This window comes from Orcinus orca, chromosome 13, assembly GCF_937001465.1.
Source record: "Orcinus orca chromosome 13, mOrcOrc1.1, whole genome shotgun sequence".
In the NCBI taxonomy this organism is placed as follows: domain Eukaryota; kingdom Metazoa; phylum Chordata; class Mammalia; order Artiodactyla; family Delphinidae; genus Orcinus; species Orcinus orca.
In genome coordinates, this window is record NC_064571.1 from 6,045,356 (window position 1) to 6,073,049 (window position 27,694).

The window sequence follows — 27,694 nt, forward strand, 5'->3', positions numbered from 1 at the left end:
TTGAATCACAGGCCCCAAGGTAGCTGGAAACTCTGAATATTCCTCCTCACTGTACCGACCAAACCTGGTGACTTTCGATCATGAGAAAGAAAAAAACACTGCAAACGAGAGCAAATGGCAATCCAAGGGGGCATCGCCACGCAGGCATCTCCCCAGTCGGCTGGGGCTTATTTACCAATAGCGAGTATGCCTTCTGCCCTCCCAGCCTGCCCCCCAAGAAGGCACCTCACGTCGCTTTGGATTAACATCTGGATCTCCCACGTGGGAGCTCGATAATGATTTTTCCTCATTATATTTAAGAAATAAAAAGGCTTTGAGAAACAGTCACTGATGAGCTACGGCGCTGACTTGTCTCCCTTGGTCCTTTGGGGGAAGCTAGGAAATAACTTCCACATTGTAATTCTTCCTCTCCAGGGCACATCATTTTGATTGCAATGATTCATTCACTGGGAAAAATAACAGTTCTTCTAAAGGAGATGGAGAATGCCAACCTGAGAGCTGCCCGCTCCTGCAACCCCAATTCCCCTCCAGCTGGGGAATTCTCAGCGTGATCTCTCACATTCCGCAAATTGGGAACGTCAAGGTGGACGGGTCCATCCTTCACCGAAGCTTTACCAAAGCTTCCCCCTCCCCCCTCCCCCTCCCCCACAGCTGGCTGGGGGCCTCACAGAGCCAGACTCCCAGGAGAAACCAAAGAGAGACCCTCACTCAGCAAACTTCCGTGATCCTATGAGAATTATCTCACAAGCATCTCCAAGGTCAAGGTCTGCCTGTTATGATCACGATGCCCCCCCTTCATGCTTTCCTTTTTCCAAGGGTCTGATGATTCACTACTCAGGGAAACAGTGACATAAGCAATGAAGGAATGGAAGGAGAAAGTTAGAAATTTGGTATTAAGTAAATTTGCAATGACATCGTTCGGTCAGCAAAGAATTTCCAAAATAGAAATCGTTACCATATCCTGATCGACGGGTCAATCTAACGTGACAGGTGATGCTTGCAACCTCTGGAACTTACGTTCCAATCACGATTCCTTTTAGTGGCCCCTTTCTAAAGAATTTGGACTGCACGGTGTAAACCGAGTCAACTAGAGAATCTGATGGGTGACAGTGCGTGCTCAGGATGTGGACAACAGACGCCTATAAAAATCAGCAAGGGGGGGAAGGAGATTTATGAGTCATACTCGGAACTGCGTCAGTGCAGGCCTTTGTTGGGAGCCACCGTTCAGCTGCCACAGACATACCGGAATGAATCCATAAGACGGTGCTGCAGCCCGGCATCTCCGGCCACCTAACCATTGGTCCTAACGCTCCTCTGGGCGTGGGAGTGCTCATCCTAATGGACTCAAGTTTGCAAAGAGAGCACACGAAAAAGATGTCCTTGAGATGAGAAATCATGTTTGTTTCGGACACCCAGGCTGCGGAGTCTGTGGTTTAATATCAGAGCTTCAAATAACATTTAATAAAAATGTGAGATGCTTCTGTAACTGTTAACTGTGGGCCGCAGCAAAATTAGTTTGGAAGCTAAGGAGATCTAGGTTTGTGTGTCCTCCTGCCTCTTTCCTTCACTCAGTGCGGTGGTCCAGACAGAGCCTGGGGAATGAGGAGCTCATCTGTAAATGGGGGACGATCCCCACTTTCCACCACCCTCCTGAGAACCCAACAGGACAGCTCATCTGTGTAAAGCACTTAGCAGAGGGCGGGCTGGGCAAGAAAGGTAAACCACCTCCTTTCCATGGTTCAGTGAGCAGAAGCCATGACTTTGGAATGACAGCAGGTCAGCATCTTCAGAGTCGCAGGTAACTTACCTACTGCTGCACACCTGGTTGGTACCAAGCATTGCCTCCCCTCTTCTCCCATCATTGCAATCACTTCTTTTCTTTACAGTTTAAACAGAGAGCACGGCCCTCCCCACAAAGCCAGGGAGCTCTAGCCTACCACCTCTGCTCAGAGCTCAGGGGCTGCAGGGGCCCCACAGAACACCCTTCCTAATGCTTCCAACTGTACCACAACTTTCCATGCTTACTTTTCACAGGTACCCATGAAGTTAGATCATCCTACAATCCTTCTGTCCACTCCCTACATACAATTCAGCTGAGCTCAGCTCCCCTGGGGGAAGCGGGAGCTGCCCGGGGTGGGGTGAGCCTGGAAGGTCCACCCAAGCTGCCTGGACACACCTCCCCACATGACATGAGAGTCTGGGTTGGTCTGGAGCCCATCATTGGGAAACTGGCCTTGGTGACTGACTCCCGGACCCATCTGTGCTGGAAAAAAGAGGTGGGCTCCTCGTGCAGAGTGGTGTCTCTGCTCCAGGTCACTGCTGCTCTCAACGCGCTATCCCCAGGGGCCTCAAAGAGGGGCCCAGCCCCACCCAGCGGGAAGCAGCCCCTGATGAGGGAGGGGGTACCACCCCCCAGTGAACGACCGCATTCATGAGACAAAGGACCCATCCAAGGCCCCAGAACCAGGGTCACATTTGGGGATGCGCCATGGGCTTTGGGTTAGGGGACAATTTACAACAAGAATAGTGTTGTCCCCTCTCCCACCGGATGCCTGCCCTCAAAGCATCCCCACGGTAAGGACATTAGTGGCCCGAGTCTCCCTGGGGCTTCCCAGCAGCATCCTGTACTCTGTCTCTCCGTCCCTGGCTGCCACTATCAAATGCACACCGGGGTCTGCAGGACGGGGGGTCGCAGGTGGGCCCTAAATGTCCCGGAAGCTGGCCTTTCTCCTCAAGAAACACTCGCAGACCCTTCGCACAAAGTCTGAAGAGAGGCCTGCCCTCCGGACACAAAGGGGAGATGAGATACAGAACAGACGCAAACAGCACGTAAGGCAGGAAGCCCCCGGCACCCTCCCCCGGGAGAGGGGACTTGAAGCATCTCTACCAGGAAGACCCGGCCACGGGCAGAAAGAAAGCCACCGACTGAAACCCAGTCCTGTTCATCAAGCACGCAGAGCGCCAGCAGGTCCAGAGGTGTCTGGTTTTCACACCTTTAAGGGCCAACCCGGCAGGACTGGGAATGTCCAGTTGCCCCATTTTGTACCTTCAGATATTCGTGGTGTAAGTTAAAGATATCTTAGAAGACCTCTCTCCTCACTCACAGCCACCCCTGGACAGCGCTGCAGAAACTCCAAGGGGAGCGAGAAGGGTATATCTTCTTTTTAAAAAGAGTCTGAGCTCTCTCCTCCTACAAACGTATCCTGACGTGACCCTAATCAATGCACATCTCGCCCACCGGCCCGACATCCCTTCTACGCCAGCTCTGAAGCCCGGGTGGAGGCTTCAGGACGTCAGGGAGTGTGCAAGACATGACCCCTCATCAAGACGGTCAGCCAGGGCTGAGAAAGCGCAGGCCCAGGACACCTTCTAGGAGGCATGTGCTGGGCACACAGTACATGAGTTAGTGAAACAAACTACAGATAAAGCTCAACTTCTGTTTTCCCATATCTGCTTATTCAATCATGACTATCTCACCCTATGTCTGTTCCCTGCTCTGACAAACATTATCCTGCGCCCACAAGCAGCAATGCAGAGACATCCAGCTAAGAATAAAAGTGTGTGTACCAGTCAGAATGGCCATCACTAAAAAATCTACAAATAGCAAATGCCGGAGAGGGTGTGGAGAAAAGGGAACCCTCCTACACTGTTGGTGGGAATGGAAGCTGGTGCAGCCACTATGAAGGACAGTACGAAGGTTCCTTAAAAAACTAAAATTAGAGTTACCATCTGATCCAGCCATCCCAGTCCTGGGCATATATCCGGAGAAAAACTCTAATTCGAAAAGATACACGCAACCCAAAGTTCACTGCAGCACTATTTACGATGGCTAGACGTGGAAACAACCTAGATGTCCATCAACAACAGATGAATGGATAAAGATGTGGTACACACACACACACACACACACACACACACACACACAATGGAATACTACTCAGCCATAAAAAAGAATGAAATAATGCCATTTGTAGCAACATGGATGGACCTAGAGATTATCGTACTAAGTGAAGTAAGTCAGAAAGAGAAAGACATACCATATGATGTCACTTATATGTGGAATCTAAAATACGACACAGGTGAACTTATCTACAAAACAGAAACAGAGTCATAGACATAGAGAACAGACTTGTGGTTGCGAAGTGGGAGGGGGCTGGGGGAGGGATGCAGGGGGAGGTTGGGATTAGCAGATACAGTTATATACAGAATGGATAAACAACAAGGTCCTACTGTAGAGCACAGGGAACTGTGCTATTCAATATCCTGTGATAAACCATAATGGAAAAGAATGTGAAAAAGAATGTATATATATGTGCAACTGAATCACCTTCCTGTACAGAACTTAACACAACATTGTAAACCGAGTATAGTTCAACAAAATAAAGTTTTTAAAAAAGAATAAAAGTGTGTGTAGGGCTTCCCCGGTGGCACGGTGGTTGAGAGTCCGCCTGCCGATGCAGGGGACGCGGGTTCGTGCCCCGGTCCGGGAGGATCCCACATGCCGCGGAGCGGCTGGGCCCGTGGTGAGCCATGGCCGCTGGGCCTGCGCATCCGGAGCCTGTGCTCCGCAGCGGGAGAGGCCACAGCAGTGAGAGGCCCGCGTACCGCAAAAAAAAAAAAAAAAAGAATAAAAGTGCGTGTAGCACGCACACTTACTGGTACGCACCCCTCCGCTTCCAGGACACACCTGAATCCCCAAGCACGCATCCAAAGCCCTCAGCGATGAGCTGCCTGTGTGACTTCAGCTACTGCCACCCCATCCTGTCGTCCCCCATCCACGCCCCCCAACATCTACACTGCCGTGACACCTTCCTGTTGCCACCGCCACCACCACCCCCTTCATCCCTCCAGCCCTCCCCACGCCATCCAAGGTCTGGGCCCTACCCCCTGCCCCACCTCCGCCATTCTCGCCTCATTATAGCATCCATCTGTTTCTGCCGCCTTGGCCTTAGCTGTCTACCCCCCACCCCGACTGGATGGTAACCTCCTCAAAGGCCAGCACAGTGCCCACCATCTGCGTCTCAGCAGACATTCCGGGCTCAGTGCAGATTCCCAGCAGAGACGATGCCTGGTGGGAGAGCTTCCACTTAGGAATCTGTTTTTGAAGTTTGGAGAGAAGCCCGGGCCTGTGGCTCCAGCAGTCATTCACCGTAACGCAGGCTCCCAGGCGGGGAGGCTGCCCTGGGAGCTGGGCGGCCCCTGTGCTTGGATGGTGTCCCTGGGTCACCTCGGGCCCCGGGTCCTAACCCGTTAGACTAATGGAAAACAGGGCAACCAGATTAAATCACGTTCCCTCCGAAGACTGCCATCTGTAGACTCGGAAAGCTCCTCGCTCCGCCCGGCCCCTCTGGTCAATGCTAAACAGGCTTAGCCTGATGTGGGCAAACAGGGAAAGTAGGTCAGCTCCGCAGCGCGGTTCTTCCCCGGTGATGAACTAATGATGTGAAGGCAGGGCCGGCCGGGGGAGGGGGCGGCCCCCTCTCGCCCCACCCCCCCCGTCCCACCCCCCTCCGGCCCTCGGAGGCTCTGGGCCCAGCCTGGGGGTCTCAGGCAGCCTTCGGGGGCAGACAGAGGACCCAGGGAATGAGGAAAACTCCAAGAAAGTGTGGGTAAATGGTTCTTAAAAAAAAAAGCTAACTGCAGGAAGTGAACAGTGTAGACGCCCTCTGCCATTTCCCCGTCTTCAAAGACAAACCAGTTAGTGTCTTTACGGCAGTGAAGTCACCTGCTTCTCTTGCAAAGGTGTGCCCTCCTGACAGTGTGCACAGATACTGCAAGCCGTCCTTGGAGCTGCTGCCCAGCTCGCAGGCTCCCTCCACCCTTGACTACTGGTAATAACCAGGCGCTTGCTGGGGCAAGGATGGACTTGAGTCAGATGTCTGGCGCATCCCAGGGCCCCGGCCTGGAGGGGAAGTTGCCACACTGTCCCTGCGATGCCTGTGTTCGGTGTGACTGCAGCTGTGCAGATGGAAAGCCCACCCCCTCCGGCCTCTCGGGCTCAGAAGTCGAACAAAGCACCAGACACCTTGAGGGAGTCTCCCCCGAGGCCCGAGTGAGCTAACCTACTTCCCGGAGCCGGTGTCTGACATCAGGTCTCAGGAGGCCCAGCACAAACCTGGAGGCTGATGCTGGGGACGCTGGGGCCCAGGTCCTGCTCTACCGGGCCCCTAGCTCAACCCCTCAAAGAGCTCACTGGTGCCCCTGGAGCAGACCCAAGTCAGCCTGGCGCCCCACAGAAATCTCCCAAGAGAGCAGTGGCCTTGTGGCCCTGGCCAGGCCACAGTGACCGAGTCTATAAACGCGGATGTGTGTAAGATGCTGGACATTGCTCCCCCTGTATTCATTTATGTAACAAAGGTATCAGAAGGCTTTGACAATAAACTAAAAACCCACAAGTTTGGGAACATTCACCCAACCTCTTTCAGGCACGACCTTCTCTGAAAAGTTTTCTCCTTGGCATTTTCAAGAACGAAAAGGCAAGAGGCCAGGGCATCCCTGGGCCTCGACAGCAGCCCTTCCTTTCTCCTCCTCCCGGCCTTGGTTCACACGCTTATTCAGCACACATGTTATGCCCTGGGTACCCCACCACTGACAAAAAGGCAACGGTCCAGGAGGATCCAACACATTCAAAGTGTGACTCTGTCGTTAACGAGCTGAGTGACTTCAGGCAAGTCACTGAACCTCTCTCTGCCCGGTCTTTCACCTTCACAGGGTGGCTGAGATTTCAGGACATAATACCTGTCAAGCACCTAGATTGTGAGCCACGGGGCAAAAGTTCAAGGAGTGTTAGCTCAGGTGGTTGGGATTATCAGAGCAATCCAGGAACCATTCACAAGGTTCTCATTTCAATAACAGATGCTAACCATGGACGTCAATTAGCTTCATTTTCAAATTCCAAAGATATTTACCAGCAAGCAGGGAGCCTGCAAGGCAAGCCCTTTTAAACTTCCCTTGCAATCCGAAAGGTTCCTGTACGGGGGACGTCAGCTTGCATAACAGAATTTTCCGGAAGAGTTGGTGATAAACAACATTTCTGGGAACTGAATCATACTTTACATGTGTGAGTGGCTCACGGCCCACCCTCCTTCTTGATCCTTCTGCAAAGCAAAGCTCCTCAACCACGCATGAGTCTGCGTAACAGACTCTCATACACCTGCTTTCCATGAGGCCACAATTAACTACTTTTTTTTTTAACTTTGAAATTCTAGGTAAAATGGGAGGAAGTTTGGATTCTTTTTTTAATTTTAAATAATTAATTTTATATGTTTAGCCAAATTTAGCAAAGGTGAACGTGAAATGCTGTTAAAAGCAGTTGACTCTGTCAGTCCAATCTACTCTTCAATGCATTTACTAATTAATACAGCATTACCTCAAAGCATGTTCCAGTTACTTGATTACTTAACTAAGCAATTCAGTATATTTAATGGTGTTATATTCTTTTTTTAGAGGCACTGTTTATTTAAAAATTTTATTTTATATTGAAGTAGAGTTGATTTACAATGTTGTGTGAGCTTCAGGTGTACAGCAAAGTGATTCACTTATATATCTATTCTTTTTCAGATTCCTTTCCTATGATGGGGTTATATTCTTATCTTCGCCTAAAAAAGTCACGCAGTCGTCAATCCTTAGAATGTGCTGAATTCTCGAGTCTGTGAAAAAGCTATCAGATTCTTTAGGACAGAACGAAATCATCATTCCATGGCCACGCTCAGATGTCTGGATGTTATGAACGTAAACAAAAGTACATTTCCTTTCCACAAACTTCTTTGAAAGAAAAGGAAACCCACCAATAAATAAAACATAAGATGGTCTGGTTTAAATGAAAATATTAAAAAGTTATCTCACAGCAAGATCCTTTTTGACCCACCTCCTAGAGAAACGGAAATAAAAACAAAAATAAACAAATGGGACCTAATGAAACTTCAAAGCTTTTGCACAGCAAAGGAAAACATAAACAAGACCAAAAGACAACCCTCAGAATGGGAGAAAATATTTGCAAATGAAGCAACTGACAAAGGATTAATCTCCAAAATATATAAGCAGCTCATGCAGCTCAATATCAAAAAAACAAACAACCCAATCCAAAAATGGGCAGAAGGCCTAAACAGACATTTCTCCAAGGACGATATACAGATTGCCAACAAACACATGAAAGGATGCTCAACATCACTAATCATTAGAGAAACGCAAATCAACACTACAATGAGATATCATCTCACACCAGTCAGAATGGCCATCATCAAAAAATCTACAAACAATAAATGCTGGAGAGGGTGTGGAGAAAAGGGAACACTCTTGCACTGTTGGTGGGAATGTAAATTGATACAGCCACTATGGAGAACAGTATGAAGGTTCCTTAAAAAACTAAAAATATAACTACCATGCGACCCAGCAATCCCACTACTGGGCATATACCCTGAGAAAACCATAATTCAAAAAGAGTCATGTACCACAATGTTCATTGCAGCTCTATTTACAATAGCCAGGACATGGAAGCAACCTACGTGTCCATGGACAGATGAATAGATAAAGAAGATGTGGCACATATATACAATGGAATATTACTCAGCCATAAAAAGAAACGAAATTGAGTTATCCGTAGTGAGGTGGATGGACCTAGAGTCTGTCATACAGAGTGAAGTAAGTCAGAAAGAGAAAAACAAATACCGTGTGCTAACACATATATATGGAATCTAAGAAAAAAAAAATTGGTTCTGAAAAACCTAGGGGCAGGACAGGAATAAAGACACAGACGTAGAGAATGGACTTGAGGACACGGGGAGGGGGAAGGGGAAGCTGGGACGGAGTGAGAGAGAGGCATGGACATATATACACTACCAAACGTAAAATAGATAGCTAGTGGGAAGCAGCCGCATAGCACAGGGAGGTCAGCTTGGTGTTTCGTGACCACCTAGAGGGGTGGGATAGGGAGGGTGGGAGGGAGACGCAAGAGGGAGGGGATATGGGGATATATGTACATGTATAGCTGATTCACTTTGTGATACAACAGAAACTAACACCATTGTAAAGCAATTATACTCCAATAAAGATGTTAAACAAATAAAATAAAAAGGATCAGAACCTTAAAAAAAAAGTTATCTCACTGTTTTCAGAGGGAGAAGCAATACGTATTCATTGTAATTTCTTCCTTCTTTCATTCAGAATGAAAAGGTCAAGATCTTAGGCCATGTTTCATTAGGCAAAGTCAAGTTCTCTATTATATATATCATATATAATTATTAAAGATTTTTTTGATGTGGACCACTCTGAAAGTCTTTATTGAAACTGTTACACTATTGCTTCTGTTTTACGTTTCAGTTTTCTGGCCGCGAGGCATGTGGGATCTTAGCTCTCTGACCGGGGATCGAACCCACACCCCACACAATGGAAGGCGAAGTCAACCACTGGCCCGCCAGGGACGTCCCTATACTTATTAATATATATTATTGTAAAAAAATAAAATGGCAGTAAGGAATATTAAGTCCTTCCTAACTCTTTCTTCTAGAAATATGTTCTCTTTTTTACCTACACTCTCACTGAATTACTCTAGTTGCTTTCCTCCTTCACATGATTTAGTTTATTCTGCCTTGTTCCAGAGTAGAAGTTAAGTTCATGTCTATGTCAGAATGACACCAGGCCAGCTCACCCGAGGAGTGGTCTGTCTCTGGCCCTATGCGTGCAAACATTTTGAGGTCATGAAAAATTATATGAAAAACAACAAAGCCTGAGCTACGATTTTAACAATGTACGGTTGTGTGTGTGTGTGTGTGTGTGTGTGCCGCGTGCTTGTAAGTGTTGCATGGCAACACAGTAAGACAGCAACACTGTAGGATTTATACCACCGTGAGGCCAAGAATGCCAGGGGCAGGAAGAACACGTCCGCAGCAGAGGTGGGATCGTGGTGAGTCGTCCAAAGCATATGCCTTCCTCTTTCTGTTGTCTCTTACCTCGGTTGCAGAAAAACAGATGCAACCAGTGCCGTGAATGAATTTTCTGTCTTCCCAAGGTACTGGTTGCTTTCTGATAAGCTCCTAAGTACCCTCATATGGCCATAGGGAGAAGGCGAGAGCATGACTTGGATTTAGACAAAGAGGAAGGAACTGAATTCGGGAAGAACAGCCTCAAGGAAACTTGAAAATACTGAAAAATATCGTGGTTTTACTCAAAAGCAAACATCTTGCCAGACGCCCCATGGAGCTGCAGCCAGAGCTGGGTTTGGAAGCCAGAATCCAGAACCAGGGTCCAGTTCTCTCAAGCCCCTGCCTGCCCTCGGGGGGCCCGGAAGGGGCCGGATGAGCAGAGTCCAGAGCAGGGCTCCCCGTGGAATCCGGGGCTGCTCCTGTATCTCCCACAAGCTCACAAAATGCTGCAGGGCTGCGTGCCACGCTCCAGGGCCAAACAGGAGGACTGCTCTGTGAGGGATGGGCCTCTATCGTGGGAACGTGGAATCAGAGGATTCAGTGGGCTATGGTATCCACACTGAGCAGCCGGATGACCTTGGGGAATCACCCACTTTTTTTGGACTGTGGTTTCTTCCTTTGGTGGAATAAGAAATAACTCTGTACACTCTAAAATGTTGTATAAAACGTCGTCTTCTACATGGAAACAACCCAAATGTCCATCAACAGATCATGGAAACAACCCAAATGTCCATCAACAGATGGATGGATAAAGATGTGGTGTATATATATATGTGTACACACACACACACTGGAATATTACTCAGCCATAAAAAGAATGAATGAAATAATGCCATTTGCAGCAATGTGGATGGACCTAGAGATTATCATACTAAGTAAGCCGAAGACAAATGGTATTGCTTATGTGTGGAATCTAAAATATGACACAAATGAACCTATCTATGAAACAGACTCACAGACGTAGAGAACAGACTTGTGGTTGCCTAGGGGAGGGGTTGGGGGAGGGATGGAGTGGGAGTTTGGGGTTAGCAGATGCCAACTATTATATATAAAATGGATAAACAACAAGATCCTACTGTAGAGCACAGGGAACTAGATGCAATATTCTGGGATAAACCATAATGGAAAAGAATATGAAAAAGAATGTATACATATAACCCAATCACTTTGCCGTACAGCAGAAATTAACACAACATTGTAAATCAACTAGACTTCAGTTTAAAAAACGTGGTCTTCTATTGGAAGGTGCTCATTTAGCCCATGTGCTCTTCTGGGTGAGAATTACCTGCCCAGCTGTCCAGACAGGTGACAAGGAGGCAGGATGAGGAAAGCCTGGCCACGACAGAGCATTCTCCATCCATGATTGTGCAATCAGGGCCATTCGTGCTAGCCTGCTCTGCTCTTAACAGTGGGCACGTAAATCCTTAGTATCCTGGAGCATGTGCTGCCTGAAGTCCAGGTTTGTGGCTCTGACATGTCTGTCTGCAAACAGATGAGTCAGATGTAGGTCAAGGACCTGCCTTCCGGCCTCCTGTCAGGTACTGATGCTGTCAGTGGCAAGGACTACACCATGAACCCATTGTGGCCCCGGGACCTCATTTGCACCACCTGTGACCGAGCTTGCCGATGGTCCGGCATAAACTCGGTCACTGAGGACACCACCTGGCCCCAGTGGATCCCAGCCTTTGTTTTCTAGACTGGGGTTAAAACAAAATTAACCCCTCTATCCGAAATTTAATATTAAACAGGTAAAATGGCAAGACTTGTGGGCTGTCTGCTCTATGGTTTCTGGGTGCAAATGCTTCCTCTAGTTTAGATTCCAATTCACTGTAGACTCCGTGTCCTCGAGGGCTATGTCTGTGTTTGGAAGTGTAGGACACAAATGATTCTAAGTCATTTCCCGATGGTGGGGTGGGGTCGTTTTTCCTTCCACGTGAAAGCAACTTCCATTTCTATCGCTATCTGACCTCATGCTGATTTCTCCTCTAAAAAGGAAGACAGGTCAACAGAGCAGGCTCCTCTCCTTTCCAAGGAGGGAGCAGCCTTAGGAAAAGGCTGCCAACACAGCCACGTCTTCCACAGACAAAGCACGCATCTGTGTGCGCATAGTGCGTGTGTGCGTGTCTAAGTGCGTGTGCGCGTGAGTGACTTCACGTAGGCCAGGCAGAGGGTCGCTGCACCACACAACTCCAGGATACAACGTGAGCTGTGTCTCCTTCATCTGAAATGTACATAGCTCCTTCCCCCCACCAGGAAATCAGTCTTTTTGGAGTTTGTGAGGATCCCACAACTATTCTTTAAAAAAAAAAAAAAAAAGGGCTTCCCTGGTGGCGCAGTGGTTGAGAGTCCGCCTGCCGATGCAGGGGACACGGGTTCGTGCCCCGGTCCGGGAAGATCCCACATGCCGCGGAGCGGCTGGGCCCGTGAGCCATGGCCGCTAAGCCTGCGCGTCTGAAACCTGTGCTCCGCAGCGGGAGAGGTCACAACAGTGAGAGGCCCGCGTACCGCAAAAAAAGAAAATCAAGGGAATGGGGGTGGTCATACCACGTTACACGTGTGGTAAAATGACAGGACTATACACACACATTGTGCCCGTGCCATTTCCTGGCTTTGGCCTTGTCTCCTAGAGATGCAAGATTAACCACTGGTGGGAAAAGGGTGACTTCCTAGGAACCTATTATTATTTCAAAATAACAAGTTTAAGAAAAAAAAAAAAGGAAGGAAACAGCAAATGACAAGAAGAGCAGGGAGGACCCGCAGATCTTTGAGCCCCAAGGCTGGGCCGGGGTCCCCCTGTCCCTCCAGCCCCCTCCTCCAGCAGGTTCGGCCCCCGGAAGAATCCTGCAGCTCCTTTAGGCAAGAGCCCCTCAGTGGGGGAGGGGCGGGGGGGGAGGACCGAGATGCCCACGTCTACCCCTCTGCTTGTGGATGCTGGACGCCGTGAACACCGGGATGAGAAAGGCCGTATCCCAAGATCCGGGGCCCGGCCAGGTCTTTACTGCCTGTCCCACTGACCGAGCTTCCCATCCTGGTTTGAGCGAGCATCACAACATCCGCAGAGCCTGCAGACTTTCAAAGGGTAACTTGGCAAACCAGCTCTGCTGCAAGTTCACACGTGGAGGGCAAACGGCTTACACCGTAAGGAGTCCTTACAAGAAGCCTGGTGACCGTCGGGGCCACCGGGGCCGCCAGGGCCTCCTCCCAGGCTCTCTTCTAGTGACCCTTCCCCTCCCACTTCCCTGCAGGGCAGCCTCTAGCGCCGCCATGATTCTTCAGTGAGTTCCTGCAGGGAAAGGAACTGGTTTGATTTGGGGGTGCTTGGCTGGCCACCAGCCCCCCAGGCCTTCTCCCCTTGCGTCTTGGGCCCCAGAGGGCTGCATGGAATGCTCACCATTTTACCAACGAGGAAGCCAAAGCAGAGAGGGGTTAAGAAGGTCACCTACCATGAAAATGTTTCCTAGACGTCAGCTAGTAACAATCCTTCCCCAACCGGGGGGTCAGTACTTGGAAAGCGGCCTTGGGTCCCCACTCCAGCGCATCAGAAACAAGACGCTCTCCAGCCCCGGCCGAGGGTGCGCCCGCATCCTTTCTCACCTCTGAGGGAGGCACCGTGTGCATCCACTCCCATCCTCTGCCTCACCAGGACCCTCACATCACAGCCCAGAGCCCCGAGCACAGAACTGAGATCAGGAAACAGGCAGCTGGGCTCAGGGTAAGCTCAGGTGCCTTTGGCCTGAGACCTTGATACAGAAGGGGCCCCGAGGTTCCTCCACCCTTTGTCTGTCTCTTCCTTCTCAGCACATCAAATATTTACTCAGCCTGCGCTGAGGTCAGGGCATCACAGGACGTGTGCCTGGATTAGGCATCAGGAGATTGGCACCGCCTGGAGGGAGAGACGCCCTCGGGGCCTCGACGTCCCCACCGGCAAACACATCTGATCTGGCAACAGTGACTGTGGCCTCTGCCCTGGTGGCTCCTCGCAATGTTTCACAAGATAAAATGAGAAGAAACCGTTCAAAGTGTTTGACAAATAAAGGTCTACAGCAGTGTCTTTCAAACGCCAGTGGACACACCAATCACCTTGGGATCTTGTTACAGTGTGATTCTGAGCGGGTGGGTCTGGGGCGGGGTTGAGACCCTGCATTTCTAAGCAGCGCCTGGTGTACGAAGCTGCAGGTACACAAGGATCGCTAGGCATGGGTGGCAGGAGGGATGCTAAGTGTCCCCTGCTTCCACCTAAAGCAGATGGACACCGGGCGCCTTTGATCAGAATCCCAGGCTGTGTCCTAGACCAATGGCATTAGCACCTCTGGGGGTGGGCCCAGCCTCTTTATGCCCCCAGGTGACTCCCGTCCACCCAGAACCACTGCTAATGGAGAACCCCTGCTCTGGAGCCTGAATGCCACCCACAGCATCCCAGCCAGTGAGGGGTCCGTCTCCACGGAGAGGGCACGCATGGCTTTCTCTGGCAGCCTCTTCTAGTTCCTGTTAGTTGAACTTACTAGAAAATTCTTCCTACTGAGCCAGAATGCTACCGTCCCCCCATCCCTCCTGTCCCCCCATCCCTCCTCCTGGCCCTTCTACTCATTTCTTCTCATGTGTCCAAGGGCTACACAGAATGACAGCCCTCAGATCAGATGATTATTTAAGTTGAGGTGAAATTCACTTAACTTCACTTTAAGATCACGTAAAGTAAAATGTGGTCCACAACATCGTGAGCATTTCAATATTATCAAAGAAGCAAATTATTCCTATCTACCCATACGTGCCCCAGACTTTCTACTGACTTCCATGAAAAGGGTTAGAGGGCATTTTCCTCTAAAAAATTCACAATACCTTTTTTTTTTTTTTTTTTTTTTAGCGGTACGCGGGCTTCTCACTGCTGTGACCTCTCCCGTTGCGGAGCACAGGCTCCGGACGCGCAGGCTAGCGGCCATGGCTCACGGGCCCAGCCGCTCCGCGGCATGTGGGATCTTCCCGGACCGGGGCACGAACCCGCGTCCCCTGCATCGGCAGGCAGACTCTCAACCACTGCGCCACCAGGGAAGCCCCACAATACCTTTTTAAAAAATCAGTGGTGAGCATTTAAAACCCAGGTTATATTATTTGAACTCGGATAAACTTCAGACAAGTAAACATCACGCCCTTAGAGCTGGGTATCAATGAAAATCGACAAACTCAACACCAACAACATTAGCAAACATTTCTTGCAGCAAAGCAAGGCTGTTACCTGGATACTGTTGGCAGATCACTGAAGGTGTGTATTTCTATTGAGCCTAATGTACATTCCCACTGATGGCTCAAGCCAGGTGATCCTTCCAAAGGAGAAATGACGCAGCCACATCTCTCTCTTGTTTCTTTGTTCAGGTAGGTGTTTTCCCCTAGCTTATGGCTGTGGATCTGTCCCATGTTTTCACCCAACGCTGGAAAGATGGGCCGCTCGTTTCCTGGGTTCTCAGCTGTTTCCAAAGCATGCCTATTTTGTTATGGGGACGCCATCTCCTCTCCGCCCGTAGAAGTCTTGATTAGGCATAAATATCTTGCTCCCGTCTCCTTGCGGAGCTCCTGGGACAGCCCTCTAGATCCTTTCTTCCCCCCTGCGCAGCCTTCCTTGGCATCTGGAGCCCGGGGGCCACTGACCCCTGCACGGCCACGTGCACTGACCCAGTCCTTGGAGACCGTCCTCTGTTGCCGACCGCCCATCTCAGCTGCTGCCAAAGAACCTTCCACGGACGCTGGGTAACTCCGAGTCGTCACCACTTTTTGCAATCAGCATCGGAGTCCAGAGGGTCCACAAACACACAGCGTTCTGGGCTCAGCTCTACCACCGGTAACTTACAAATTCTGAAGTCCCCAGGCTGTAAGAGTATTCTACTGTGTTTCAGCCCTGTTTGATAAATCTGTTTCCCTTGGTCTCTGGTACTGTACGCTTCTTACAAGCTGGAGTAAAATCAGGAGGGTTCACCAACTGAAGGTAAAGCTGCATCTTAGGAAGACGATGGAACTCCCTAAGACATGTCAGGAAGGGTGTTGAACCAAGAACCATGGCATAGTCACCGCTGGAGGTTGGAGCGATGACCACAGAGTGCAAAAGCGTCGGAAAATGCAGGGCCCTGTGAAATAGTGAGACGGTCCCTGCAGTTCTCAAATGAGAGTCCCGGGGAAGGCGCGGGGCTGCAGAGCCCACCCAGGGGCGGGGAGGCTGATGAATTTCAGATGTGCCAGCCCTTACGCGGCTCAGCTGTGTAGGAGAACAAACCTTTCTCAGAGACAAACTGGTCCAGAAAGTTCTCTTATTATTTTATCCATGTTGGATGTAGCAATTCCCACAGCGATCTCGCACCTCCCTGTCTGCCTCCGCGGGGTGAAGTGAACATAACTGTCCCCTCTGCCTGGTGGCTCAGGGTCATCAAGATGATGGTGATGAGTGATGGTCGGGGTGAGGGGCTCCTGACGGGGGACCGGGTACAAAGTCAAGTGCACCTGGAAGGCCAAGCCTCTTTATTCTGCCATCAGCTTCTCTGGTCACTGGGGCCACCTGCCCACCTTCACAGCACTTCTTCCCTGATCCCCGGAGAGCAGGTGACCTCCTCCACCTCCAAGGCCTGAGGAGCTCAGCAGGGGTGGTCCTGTGCCCTGTCTGGCCGTGTGTTCCAGACAGGTGAGACGGCCGAGGAGACGGATGCCAGCGCCGTGTGGCTTTCCTAAGAGAGCTGAGCTGTGCCACCAGCACGCAGGCCCATCGCCCCTAGTAACCGCCCTTCCCTCCCAGCCTCTCCACCCATCATGCACCAGCTTCCCATTTAAGCTCTTTATTTGCTACCACTGATGGAAGAGAACTGATAAAAGCTGTGCTTCCCAGATCTGCCTGGGCGGCAGAACTAAGCCGGAGCGCCACTAAAATACAGAGTGCCGGGCCCCCGAGAGATTCAGACACACAGCCTCCTCAGAGCGCCAGGTCCAAAGGAAGAGGCCAACACCTGAGTTCACGTGCCCTGAGGGCCTAGCAGAAGGGAGCGCAGCAGTGACACCCGCTGACCGCATGTCCAGAGCAGCGGAGGTGCCCCGAGGGGCCGGCCTGGGACCACACATTTCTCCACGCAGCTCATTCTGGCCCCCCAAAATGGTACCAGCCACGAGCTTTGGTGCAAAACTTTCAATTGTCCTGTCTGCCCTGGAGAAATGCTGAAAAGTGCATCTGTGGCTCCAGTGTGTCACTACAAGGACCAGATCAATGAACCAGCAACGCCCAGCTGACCCCAAAGTAGGCCTCTCTGTCTGAGGTCAGCTGCCGCTCAGGCAGGCCTGCTCTGATTCCATCAAACCCAACAATTAGTGTGGTGAAAGCAGAGAAACGCAAATAATTCAATCCACCGGAGTGTCACGGAAAAACAGGATTTATAGCATTGTGGGTGCTAAAAATAGCTTAAGAGCCCTCACTTGCGAACCCTCTGCACTTCACACGGTTTTCACCTGTCTCCGTTTCCCTTCTGTGCTAACATCATGTGGTTTGAAATTTGCTTTCCGCAGTGTTTGATTCCATGTGGGTGTTTTTTGCCTCATCCATCTTCCTTTGTGTTACTTCAAGGGGAAAATAGCCCTGGGAAAGCTTTTATGCCGTCTGCCATTGTTCTGTATTTAAGTACAAGAGTACACGCTGCTTAACCGGGGCCTTCAGACCAGGCCGACTGGCAAATTCCATAAGCTTTAAATCTTTGTTAAAAATGCCAAAGTAAATCACCTCCGGTCTACAAAGCCAGCAGAACACAGCCCTGCCCACACTTTCAGGTCTCAACAAGTGTACGCTTCCAGGGACCACACAGGTCTGATTCTGTCCAGCCTCAGGAAAGGAGCTGTCCCTTCTCACCCTTCTGAGAGCCCAAGTAATGAGGCTTCAAACCCACACCTGCATGATCCCCCAGTGTCGGGTGTGTGTCGTCTTAAGCTTTTTTTTTTTCAACTGCGGTAAAATATACATAACATACAATTTCCCATCTTAGCCTTTTTTAAGTGTACACATTCACAGTGTTGTGTAACCATCACGGCCATCCATCTCCGGAATTCTTCCAGTACCCCAAACTGAAACTCTGTAGCCATTAAGCACTAACTCCCCGCCAGCCACTGGCAACCACGATGGAACTTCGTGTTTTTATGAACCTGACAAACCTTAGGAACCTTGTACAGGTGGGATTGTGCAATACTGTCCTTTTAACCCTGGCTTCTCTCACTCAGCACAATGTCTTTTCTTTTTTGGAGTATAATTGCTTTACAATGTTGTGTTAGTTTCTGCTGTACAATGAAGTGAATCAGCTATGTGTATACATATACCCCTCCCTCTTGGGCCTCCCTCCCACTCCCCCCATCCCACCCATCTAGGTCATCACAGAGCACCGAGCTGAGCTCCCTGTGCTATGCAGCAGATTCCCACTAGCTAGCTATTTTACACATGGTACTGTATTTATGTCAAAACTAATCTCCCAATGCATCCCACCCTCCCCTCCCACCCCCGTGTCCACACGTCCGTTCTCTACCTCTGTGTTTCTATTCCTGTCCTGCAAATAGGCTCACCTGTACCATTTTTTCTAGATTCCACATATATGCATTAATATATGATATTTTTCTCTTTCTGACTTACTTCACTCTGTATGACAGACTCTAGGTCCATTCACATCTCTACAAATGACCCAATTTCGTTCCTTTTTATGGCTGAGTAATATCCCATTATATATATGTACCACATCTTCTTTATCCATTCATCTGTCGATGGACACTTAGGTTGTTCCCATGTCCTGGCTATGGTAAATAGTGCTGCAATGAACACTGGGGTACATGTGACTTTTTGAATTATGACCCATCTCCTAGAGTAATGAAAATAAAAACAAAAGTAAGCAAATGGGACCTAATGAAACTTAAAAGCTTTTGCACAGCAAAGGAAACCATAAACAAGATGAAAAGACAACCTCAGAATGGGAGAAAACATTTGCAAATGAAGCAATGGACAAAGGATCAATCTCCAAAATATACAAACAGCTCATGCAGCTCAATATCAAAAAAACAAACAACCCAATCCAAAAATGGGCAGAAGGCCTAAACAGACATTTCACCAAAGAAGATATACAGATGGCCAAGAAGCACATGAAAAGATGCTCAACATCACTAATTATTAAAGAAATGCAAATCAAAACTACAATGAGGTATCACCTCACACCAGTCAAAATGGCTATCACCAAAAAATCTACAATAAATGCTGGAGAGGTGTGGAGAAAAGGGAACCCTCTTGCACTGTTGGTGGGAATGTAAATTGATACAGCCACTATGGAGAACAGTATGGAGGTTCCTTAAAAAACTAAAAAATAGACCTACCATATGACCCAGCAATCCCACTACTGGGCATATACCCTGAGAAAACCATAATTCAAAATGCACAATGTCTTCATGGTTCATCCATGTTGCAGCATGTGTCAGAATTTCCTTCCTTTTCATGGCTGCATAATATTCCCGTGTGTGTGTGTGTATACGCCACGCGTGCTTACAGTTGAGTCTACAAATGATGAAAAGAACTCTTTTCAACCTGCCAACATGTCCAGGATTCCAAACTCAGTTTCAATAACTACAAACTTGACAGACAAATTATCCAGCAGGAGGCCCACCACATGGTCACAAGAGTCTATCCACCCCGCTTGGGGCTGTGGCCTGGAACCTGGTATTAGAGCACCCGAAATTCTAGGTTAGCAGCCAGCCTGTGGTGAAGAGCCCCAGGGTTCTGGGCGTTCCCCGCCTTTACCACACTGCAGGGCTGTAAGAGAGCTTGCAGAAAACTGATGTCTTACTTTATTTTTATCTCTTAAAATCATAATTGCTATATAAGAATTGCAAGTTTCTCTGCTGAAGCAGAAACCATGCCTCCAGCCTGGGTGAGGCAACGTGGGGTGCTCAGCACATGGCAAGTTCAAGTGTAATCAATCTTTGTCACACTCCACTGTGCGGGTTTTATTCCACTACTATTCTCTACTTGCTGGACAATCAAACCTTGATTACATATTTAAAACCGCCCTCTGATAAAAAGCAACCAGAGGCCCCTCCCATTTTTCAGGTTCACTGAACTGTAAAGCTACTTTCTGTCCTTAAGCACTTCTGAAGCTCTATAAAGCTGTAGAAAGTTCCAACAAGGAGCAACAGAGAAGACACAACACCTATATAAAGGGTGGTGACTGGGATTATGAGTTTACTCAGACCTTCCATGACGTGGGTCCAGCAACCCTGCTTATTGTGTAAACCAAACAAATCCCCGTTGAATTATGATAAAATTAAACACTTAATAACAGAATTCTAAAATATTTAGAGGTGACATTAATAAGTGAAATGGCATTTGAACAAAATGTAAAGAATAGAAGAAAACACAGAAGCTTAAAGGACAACATGGCTGAACTGGCGTATATCACTGGTGATCTTGTGTGCGTATTTCCATTAACTCTGCAATTTGGAGCCAGGTAGAAAAAAAGCCATCTATTTATAGAGTACTCTTGCAAGATTGAAATTGTGTTGAGAAAATGAGCCATACCGAACAATTCTTAAAGATAGGTATATTCATTGTGTATTCTCAAAGAACTTTTAATTGGCATCTGTTTATTTGTTAATTTTTTTGTGTGCACAGAACCAGTAGGTCTTTGGTACCTACTGGAACATAGTCTGCCAGTCACAACAGATATGCAGACAAATAATTCTCTCTGTCTCTGCAGACAGATAAAGTCATTGTGTGATGTAACAGAAGCGCCAAGGTGGTGGGGCTTAGAAATCTGGGATGGCTTCCTGGAGGTGGTGGCTGAGTGCTGGGTAAACAGAGTTGGTAGAAAAGGTAACAGTCACCTTTCTGGGCTTCTCATGCAGTGTTCAGCCACAGAACAAGCCAAAAGCAGTCACTGAAGGCCCACCATATTGAGGATATTTCTAGAATCCATTTTTTTAAAAAGGGAACTTACAGATAGCCTCAGCAGGGAAAAAGAGATATGGGACAATTATCAATATTAATGAAACCTGAAAAAATAGTATCTGTCTACCATTTATTTGCCCTGTTTTGGTGCTTTGAACCCATCACGATTACTCCTCAAACAAAACAGAAGTTTGTTATTGTGATGTCCATTTTACAGATGAGGAAACACAAGGTCAGAAAAATTAAATAACATGATCATGGCTAACACGTGAAGGCCTCCTAGGTTCCAGGCACTGTTCTAGGTACTTTAAAACATTTGATCTCATTTTATCATGTTAGTGGCCCTCTGACCCCTTTACCCAGATGAGGAAACTGAGGCACGGAAAGACTAAGAGACTTGTCCACGGTCACCAGCTAGTTAGTGGCACTGCTACCAAGCGGTCTGGCTCCACAGTCCATGCTCCTGGCCATGAGGCCATCAACGGCCTGTGTTCTTTCAGCTATAGACGAGCCTCTTCTGCAAAACAGGCATTGTTTTCGGTATAAATTAATTCTCCTCTGTTCAAGATTTTGCTTTAAAAGAAAAGCTCCTCTAATGCCATTAAGTGCTATTTAACTTCACTAAAATAGTGTTTTACATGTTTGTTGTTGTCTTATTTCCAAGACTATGACTGCTGCTTGAAACGTGTATTTGCCGTGAATATGTAAATAGATGGAGGCAAGATAGCTGTCTTCCCCAAAAGTTCTGAAATTGAAGACCCATTCCAGGGTGGAGGAAGGCTCCTGATGGAGCACAAAAACCATCAGAGTCTAACTTCATTAAGGGAGGGTTTCTCAGGGCACATCACACACTGTCTTTTAACAAGCCGAGATGCATTTCTAGTGTTTCAAAGGGCAAATGAGGACCAGGCTTAGGAGAGGAGGGAGCCATCGGGGGAGCAAGGCTTGAGCTGGTGGGGCTGTGAGTGCAGGTAATGCAGAAGGGGCATCTGGATACAGGATGCTCCAGGGAGGAGCTGAAGGAGGGGAGAGTAGCCTAGTGAGGCCTCAGAGCAGGGCCAGCAAATGCTTTCCGTAAAGGGATAGATAGTAAATATTTTCAATTTTGTGGGTGGGACATTACGGTGCAAAACAAACGGGCATGGCTGTGTCCCAATAAAACTTTATTTACAAAAACAGGCTGTGAGTGAGATGCAGCTGCAGGCTGTATGCCAGCCCCTGCCTTAGAGCCGGGGGGCGGGGTGCTGAAAAGGGGTGACAGGATGCCTGGGGCAGTGTGGCAGGACACTAGCCTCTCCTGGGAGGAGGCTGCCAGAACAGCAGTGACGAAGAGCAAAGAGTCATTGAGCTCGGGCCTGAGTGATACAGGACGTGACCCTTCCAAAGTCCAAGGTGCCACTAAGGGTCACACAGCTCAATTCAGAGGCACAAAAGGAAGCACCGAGCCCCTGCAGGAATCGTCACCTGGAGGCGTCTGCAGCATCACCCTTTGCCACATCCATGTCTGCTGGTGTCCGTACAGCCCCTCTCACTAGAGTGATGGTTGGGCTGCGGGTGTTGAAGGACCAAGGATGTGGAGGAAGACGGGGCCCGTCCACGCCACCCTTCGGTTGAGCAACTGGATGGAAGAGGCATCTGCGAGAGACAAGATGGCGACCCTTGGCCTTCACAGTAGAGAACGCGGATTAACTGTACATGGTTCTAATTCCAGATACTTTGGACAACCCTCTGCTGAAGTCAACTAAAAATGAAGGATTAAAGAATATCCAAATCACTGCTGAGCTGATAAGAAAACAGGAGTCTGTACAGGCCAAACACAGAGTGGAGGTCAGGGTCCTGGGAGTAAATGAGGCTGAAGCTGGGTTCTCCTAGGAGGCGAACCCTGGTGACCTTGACCTTTGATATGACACTGTGTAGGATGAGGCAGAAGGAAAGAGACACAGCCTGTCCGTGTTGGGAATCCAATAGGAGACCCTTGCATAAAGCTAAGGAGGGCTATGATCAGTGTGGATGGGAATGAGAAGGATTACACAGAAGGGACAGGAAGGAATTTGCATTTTTCAATCCCAAGGAGAAAAATCATCTCTTCCAAACAGTCATAATCACAAGATGGTCTTCACATAGGTTTCAGGCCCAAATTCCACTTGTGTGATTTGAAAATCTATAAGAGAATTTAAGTGGTTTCAGGTTGACAGGACTCACGTGCAGAGCAGAACAAACCCAAATCCTCTGTGGAGGAAAGTAACCTTAACCCAAGCTTCAAAAAATTTTCACAGATCAAGTTCCAAGGGATATGAGCCCAGTCAAAATTTACAAAATGTGCAAGGAAAAAGGACACCTGCAGAAACAATAAAGAGCATAATCAGATTTGCAATGATTCCAAGTATTGGAGGGATCATACCTAAACTATAAAATGAGTATGTTTAATATGTATAAAGATATAAACAAGAGGCCTGAAGATAAAAACAAGGAACAAGGAATTACTAAAAAGGAAGACAAAACATTTTGAAATTCTGACAAAGGAAAAAAGAATAAGAATATAATCATTTAAATTACCCAATGGACTGGTTAAAATTAAGTTGAGACACAGGTGGAGCAAGAATCAGTAAAGTTTAAGACAGATTTGAAGAAATGATCTAGACCGCAGAATAGAGAGACAAAAAGACGGAAAACAGAAAAGGTAATTTAAGAGCTACAGAGGGCAATGAGGTCTGCCAGACAGAGATCTAATACATGTCAAACTGGTTCTAGTAAGAGATACTGGAGAGAATGGTGAACAGGAAATATTCAAAAGAAAAATTTCCAAAATTTATGAAAAACATGAATCTTTAGATTCAGGAAGCCCAATGATCCTAAGTGGAATAAATAAAAATGTATCTACTCCTAGAGACAATCGCCATGAAACTGCAGACTACCAAAGCCAAAGAGATGATCTTACGTGAAGCCAGACAGAGAAAACATTGAACACCTAAAAAGGAACAACAACTGGATTGGTGCCAGACTTTGCAAGCACAACAGTGGAGGCCAGATAACAGGAAAATATTAACTTCAACGTGATGAGAGAACATAACCATCATTCTAGAGTTGTGTACCCAACAAAAATGTCTTTCAAGAATTGAGATAAAATTGAGATTTCAGATGCAGGAAAAAAAAGGAGTTTCCACCAACAAGCTCTCACCAAACTAAATTCTAAATGATATCCTTCAGATAAAGGGAAATTATCCCAGATGGGAGTTCTAAGAGGCAAGAAGAAATGGTGGGAAAAGATATTGTGCTTTACATTAATAATAACAATAATAATAATGACCCATTTAGGGTGCAAAGAGATGGAAATAAAATGGTGGATAACAACAGCATGTATGTAATAAATCATTCTAAGGTCCTTGTGTTCAGTGGGAAGAAGAAAAATATTATTAGTATTGAACTCTGGTAAGTATTCATGTTAAAATACTAATCATTAAACTCAGAGGCACAGACATTATAAATTCAAATTAGAGGGAAAAATGTAATGAAGTGAAAAAGAAAAATCCCAAAGGAGGAAGAAAAAGAGAAAAAAGGAAGCAGAAAGTGGGACAAATATCAAGTATACTATAAAATGATTAAAAATAAATTAAAGGGACTTCCCTGGTGGTCCAGTAGCTAAGACTCCATACTCCCAATGCAGGTTCGATCCCTGGTCAGGGAACTAGATCCCACACGCTGCAACTAAAGATCCCACACGCCGCAACAAAGATCCCACACGCGGCAACGAAGATCCCGCACGCGGCAACGAAGATCCCGCACGCCTCAACTAAGACCCGGTGCAGCCAGATAAATAAATAAATACTTTAAAAAAGAGTTCTTAAAAAATAAATTAATTAAAATATCTCAGTAATCATAATAAAGATATGGACTATTCTCTCCAGTTTAAAAAAGTGATCATCAGACTTGCTTATTAAGAAAACAGGAAATGCTGTTTACCAGAACATTTCTGAAATGTAAGGACAGAGAACTAAAAAGTGAAAGGAGAAAAAACAAATCCCAGCTAAATACTAACAAAATAAATATGGTGTGCCTCTATTAATATCAGATAGATAGACTTTAAGGCAATAAGCACAACTAGAAATAAGAGAGGGTCACAGAATATTATAAGTTTCAATTCACCTGGAAGATTAAAGAACCCTAAACTTGTATGCACCTAACAACAGAGCATCAAAATATATAAAGCAAAAAGTAATGGACTATAAGGAGAAAATGACAACTCTTCTATCACACTCACATGTTTGACGTATCTCATTTCATAAATGATATATCAGGCAATACGACAATTAATATATATAAAACATCATTGAATGGCAGAGATCTAAAGGACATACATGAAATATTGCACCCAATAATGGGAGACTGAACACTCTTTTCAAGCACACAGAAAACAAATACTGACCATCTAGAAAGTTGCTTTTTTAGGTCAGAGTACGCTATTTTTCAGTGTTCCTAACAGAGGATTTGGAGCAACTATTTCAAAGTCAACTAGTTGTAAGGTGACTAGATACCATGCTGGTTACAAAATAACTTAATCTGTAAGCTATTGCCTTTAGAACAGTGTGCCTGATATCATCAAAGAGAACAAGCTCTGTTTTCCTCACTCATACTCAGCTCCCTGGACATCTCCCCCCAAGGCAAACAAGAAACGGTACAGAAGCTACAACCACCAAAGTGACCACTGAGAATCTAGAGAAAAGATTTATTTCATCCAGAATATTGGATGGATGACGACTTGTTACTGTCTAGAATGTAAGTACAATGAGAGCAGGAATCTTTGTCTTGTTTACAGATGTATCAATGTCTGGCACATTACAGCACTCAGTAAATATGCTTAAATGATGGGATGCACATGAACAGAAACGATACCCCTACTACTAGGTGTCCTCTTGCCTTTCCTTGGGGCACCGTAATAATTCTGAACATCCTGTGGTATATGTCCTATTTGGCAAGTGAGTAGCCTAATCATCCTGCGTTCAGGTTCAGACACGATTTTCAAAGAGAAAGCACAAGCATCTGTGTTCATCTCAACGTGCCAGGTTAACTCTGAGGCTGCTGGACGTAGAGGTTCCTTGACGGAAATATCTGGGCCTGCGGATGGGGGTAAGCTTTGCTGGAAAGAGCAGAAAGGGGGCTGGATAAGAGGAAAATGAACTCAGCTCTACTTCCCTAGTATTTCTTTTTCCAGGGAGGGGAATGAAATCACACAGTAAACAAGTGACTCATGACAAACTGTGTCAGGAGCATTCAAAGAGAAAAGCAGAAGGTAGACAGGAATCCTTTGCATTGATCGATTGTTCTCTTTTATCCTTTCTGGCCTCAACTCCTTTGTCATGCTGCTCACTCCAGGTCCAATCTTCCAGCCCTGACTGATGGCACAGCTCCGTTCCAGCTGCCTGTGTGTTTAGACAGCAGGGATCAATGCCAGGCAATGAGGAGAGAAACAGTCCATTCATAAGGGGAAGAGCTGAGTGTGAACACAGATGAGGGGGTGGAGGGGACACTGGGGAGTCAGGCTGGGGGTTGGGTCACTGGCTGGAGTCAAAGTCGGTAAAGAGGCAGGAATATGCAGTTATCAGGGCCAGAGTCTAGGCAAGCACTTGGGAAGGTCAACAGGTCTATGTGGAGTCAGCTCAAGGTCTCCCTCTGCAGCATTGCTCCGGGTTCCAGCCTTCTAAAACTTACAAAGTCTTGGTCCAAACAGGAGATCCTTGTTCCCCAAATGCCAGTTGTCCTTCCTATACAGAGCGCCCTTGGTTGCCAAGTCAAGCGGAAGCATGACCTTGTGCACGAGGTTGAAGATTCAGTGAACAGTACCAAGCTCCTGGAGCTGCCCCTTTTCTAAATTCTTCTCTGACACAGGGCCAAAGGGTTGGGTTTTTGACTAGGGTTCTGTTTGTTCAAGAGCTCACCTTCTTATTTCAATTGGCGTCGTGGTGGTGGTCTGTGTGACCAGGTTGCCCGAGTTGAACAGAGGTATCGTACAAAGTAGAACATGTCAGTGACCCCTGGTCAGGGAACCACGTGAGCTGCCCAGAGGACAAGAGCAGGTCAGTAGAGCTTTCACACCACCTAAGCAGACAGGAGGCCAGACTGTGTTCCCAGGACAGAGGGAAGGTTGAAGGTGGCCCAAGGATCACACCAGCTTGGGCAGGCAGCAGAGCACACTTCCTCACAGGGACTGTCAACACCTTGGCACGGAGAACAGACTTTTAGTTAAGTTCAGGGTTCTTACGTTCAAGAATATCCTGGTTCAACTAACTGCTGTACATTAGCAGTTTTCAAAGAGTGGACCAGTGACCCCTGGGGTGCTCATGACCTTTTCAGAAGAGCCAAAGTATTTTATAATAATACATAGACATTATTTGTCTTTTTCAATCTCATTTTCTCAAGAGTGTGCAGTGGAGTCTTTCAGAGGATGTTAACAGGTGACACCTCCCTTCTGGTGACAATAAAAAGATTTGCAAAAATTCAAACAATGCCACCGTTCTCGCTAAATTATACTGTTTGAGGAAACACAGTATTTTTATGTTAGAATGCAATGCACTTTTCACTATTTTTTAACATCTTTATTGGAGTATAATTGCTTTACAATGGTATGTTAGTTTCTGCTGTATAACAAAGTGAATCAGCTATACATATACATACATCCCCATATCTCCTCTCTCTTGCGTCTCCCTCCCACCCTCCCTACCCCACCCCTCTAGGTGGACACAAAGCACCGAGCTGATCTCCCTGTGCTATGCGGCTGCTTCCCACCAGCTATCTATTTTACATTTGGTAGTGTATATATGTCCATGCCACTCTCTCACTTCATCCCAGC

General features: G+C 47.4%; 1 protein-coding gene across 4 annotated transcripts in view; it reads right to left on the reverse strand.

The window, feature by feature from the left end:
• The window catches only part of NPAS2 (neuronal PAS domain protein 2), a 179,475-nt gene that overhangs the window by 111,963 nt on the left and 39,818 nt on the right, over positions 1 to 27,694 (reverse strand). The window contains exon 2 of one of the 4 annotated variants that reach the window (XM_049696068.1): positions 22,315 to 22,591. The exons of 1 other annotated variant lie outside the window; for it this stretch is intronic. In XM_049696068.1, coding sequence (XP_049552025.1) covers positions 22,315 to 22,352 — 38 coding nt within the window. In that variant the 5' untranslated portion in view covers positions 22,353 to 22,591. Of the gene's footprint in view, positions 1 to 15,150; positions 15,928 to 22,314; positions 22,592 to 27,694 lie in introns of those variants that run through there. 2 more of the 4 variants (XM_033401772.2, XM_033401768.2) reach the window with 2 other exon arrangements.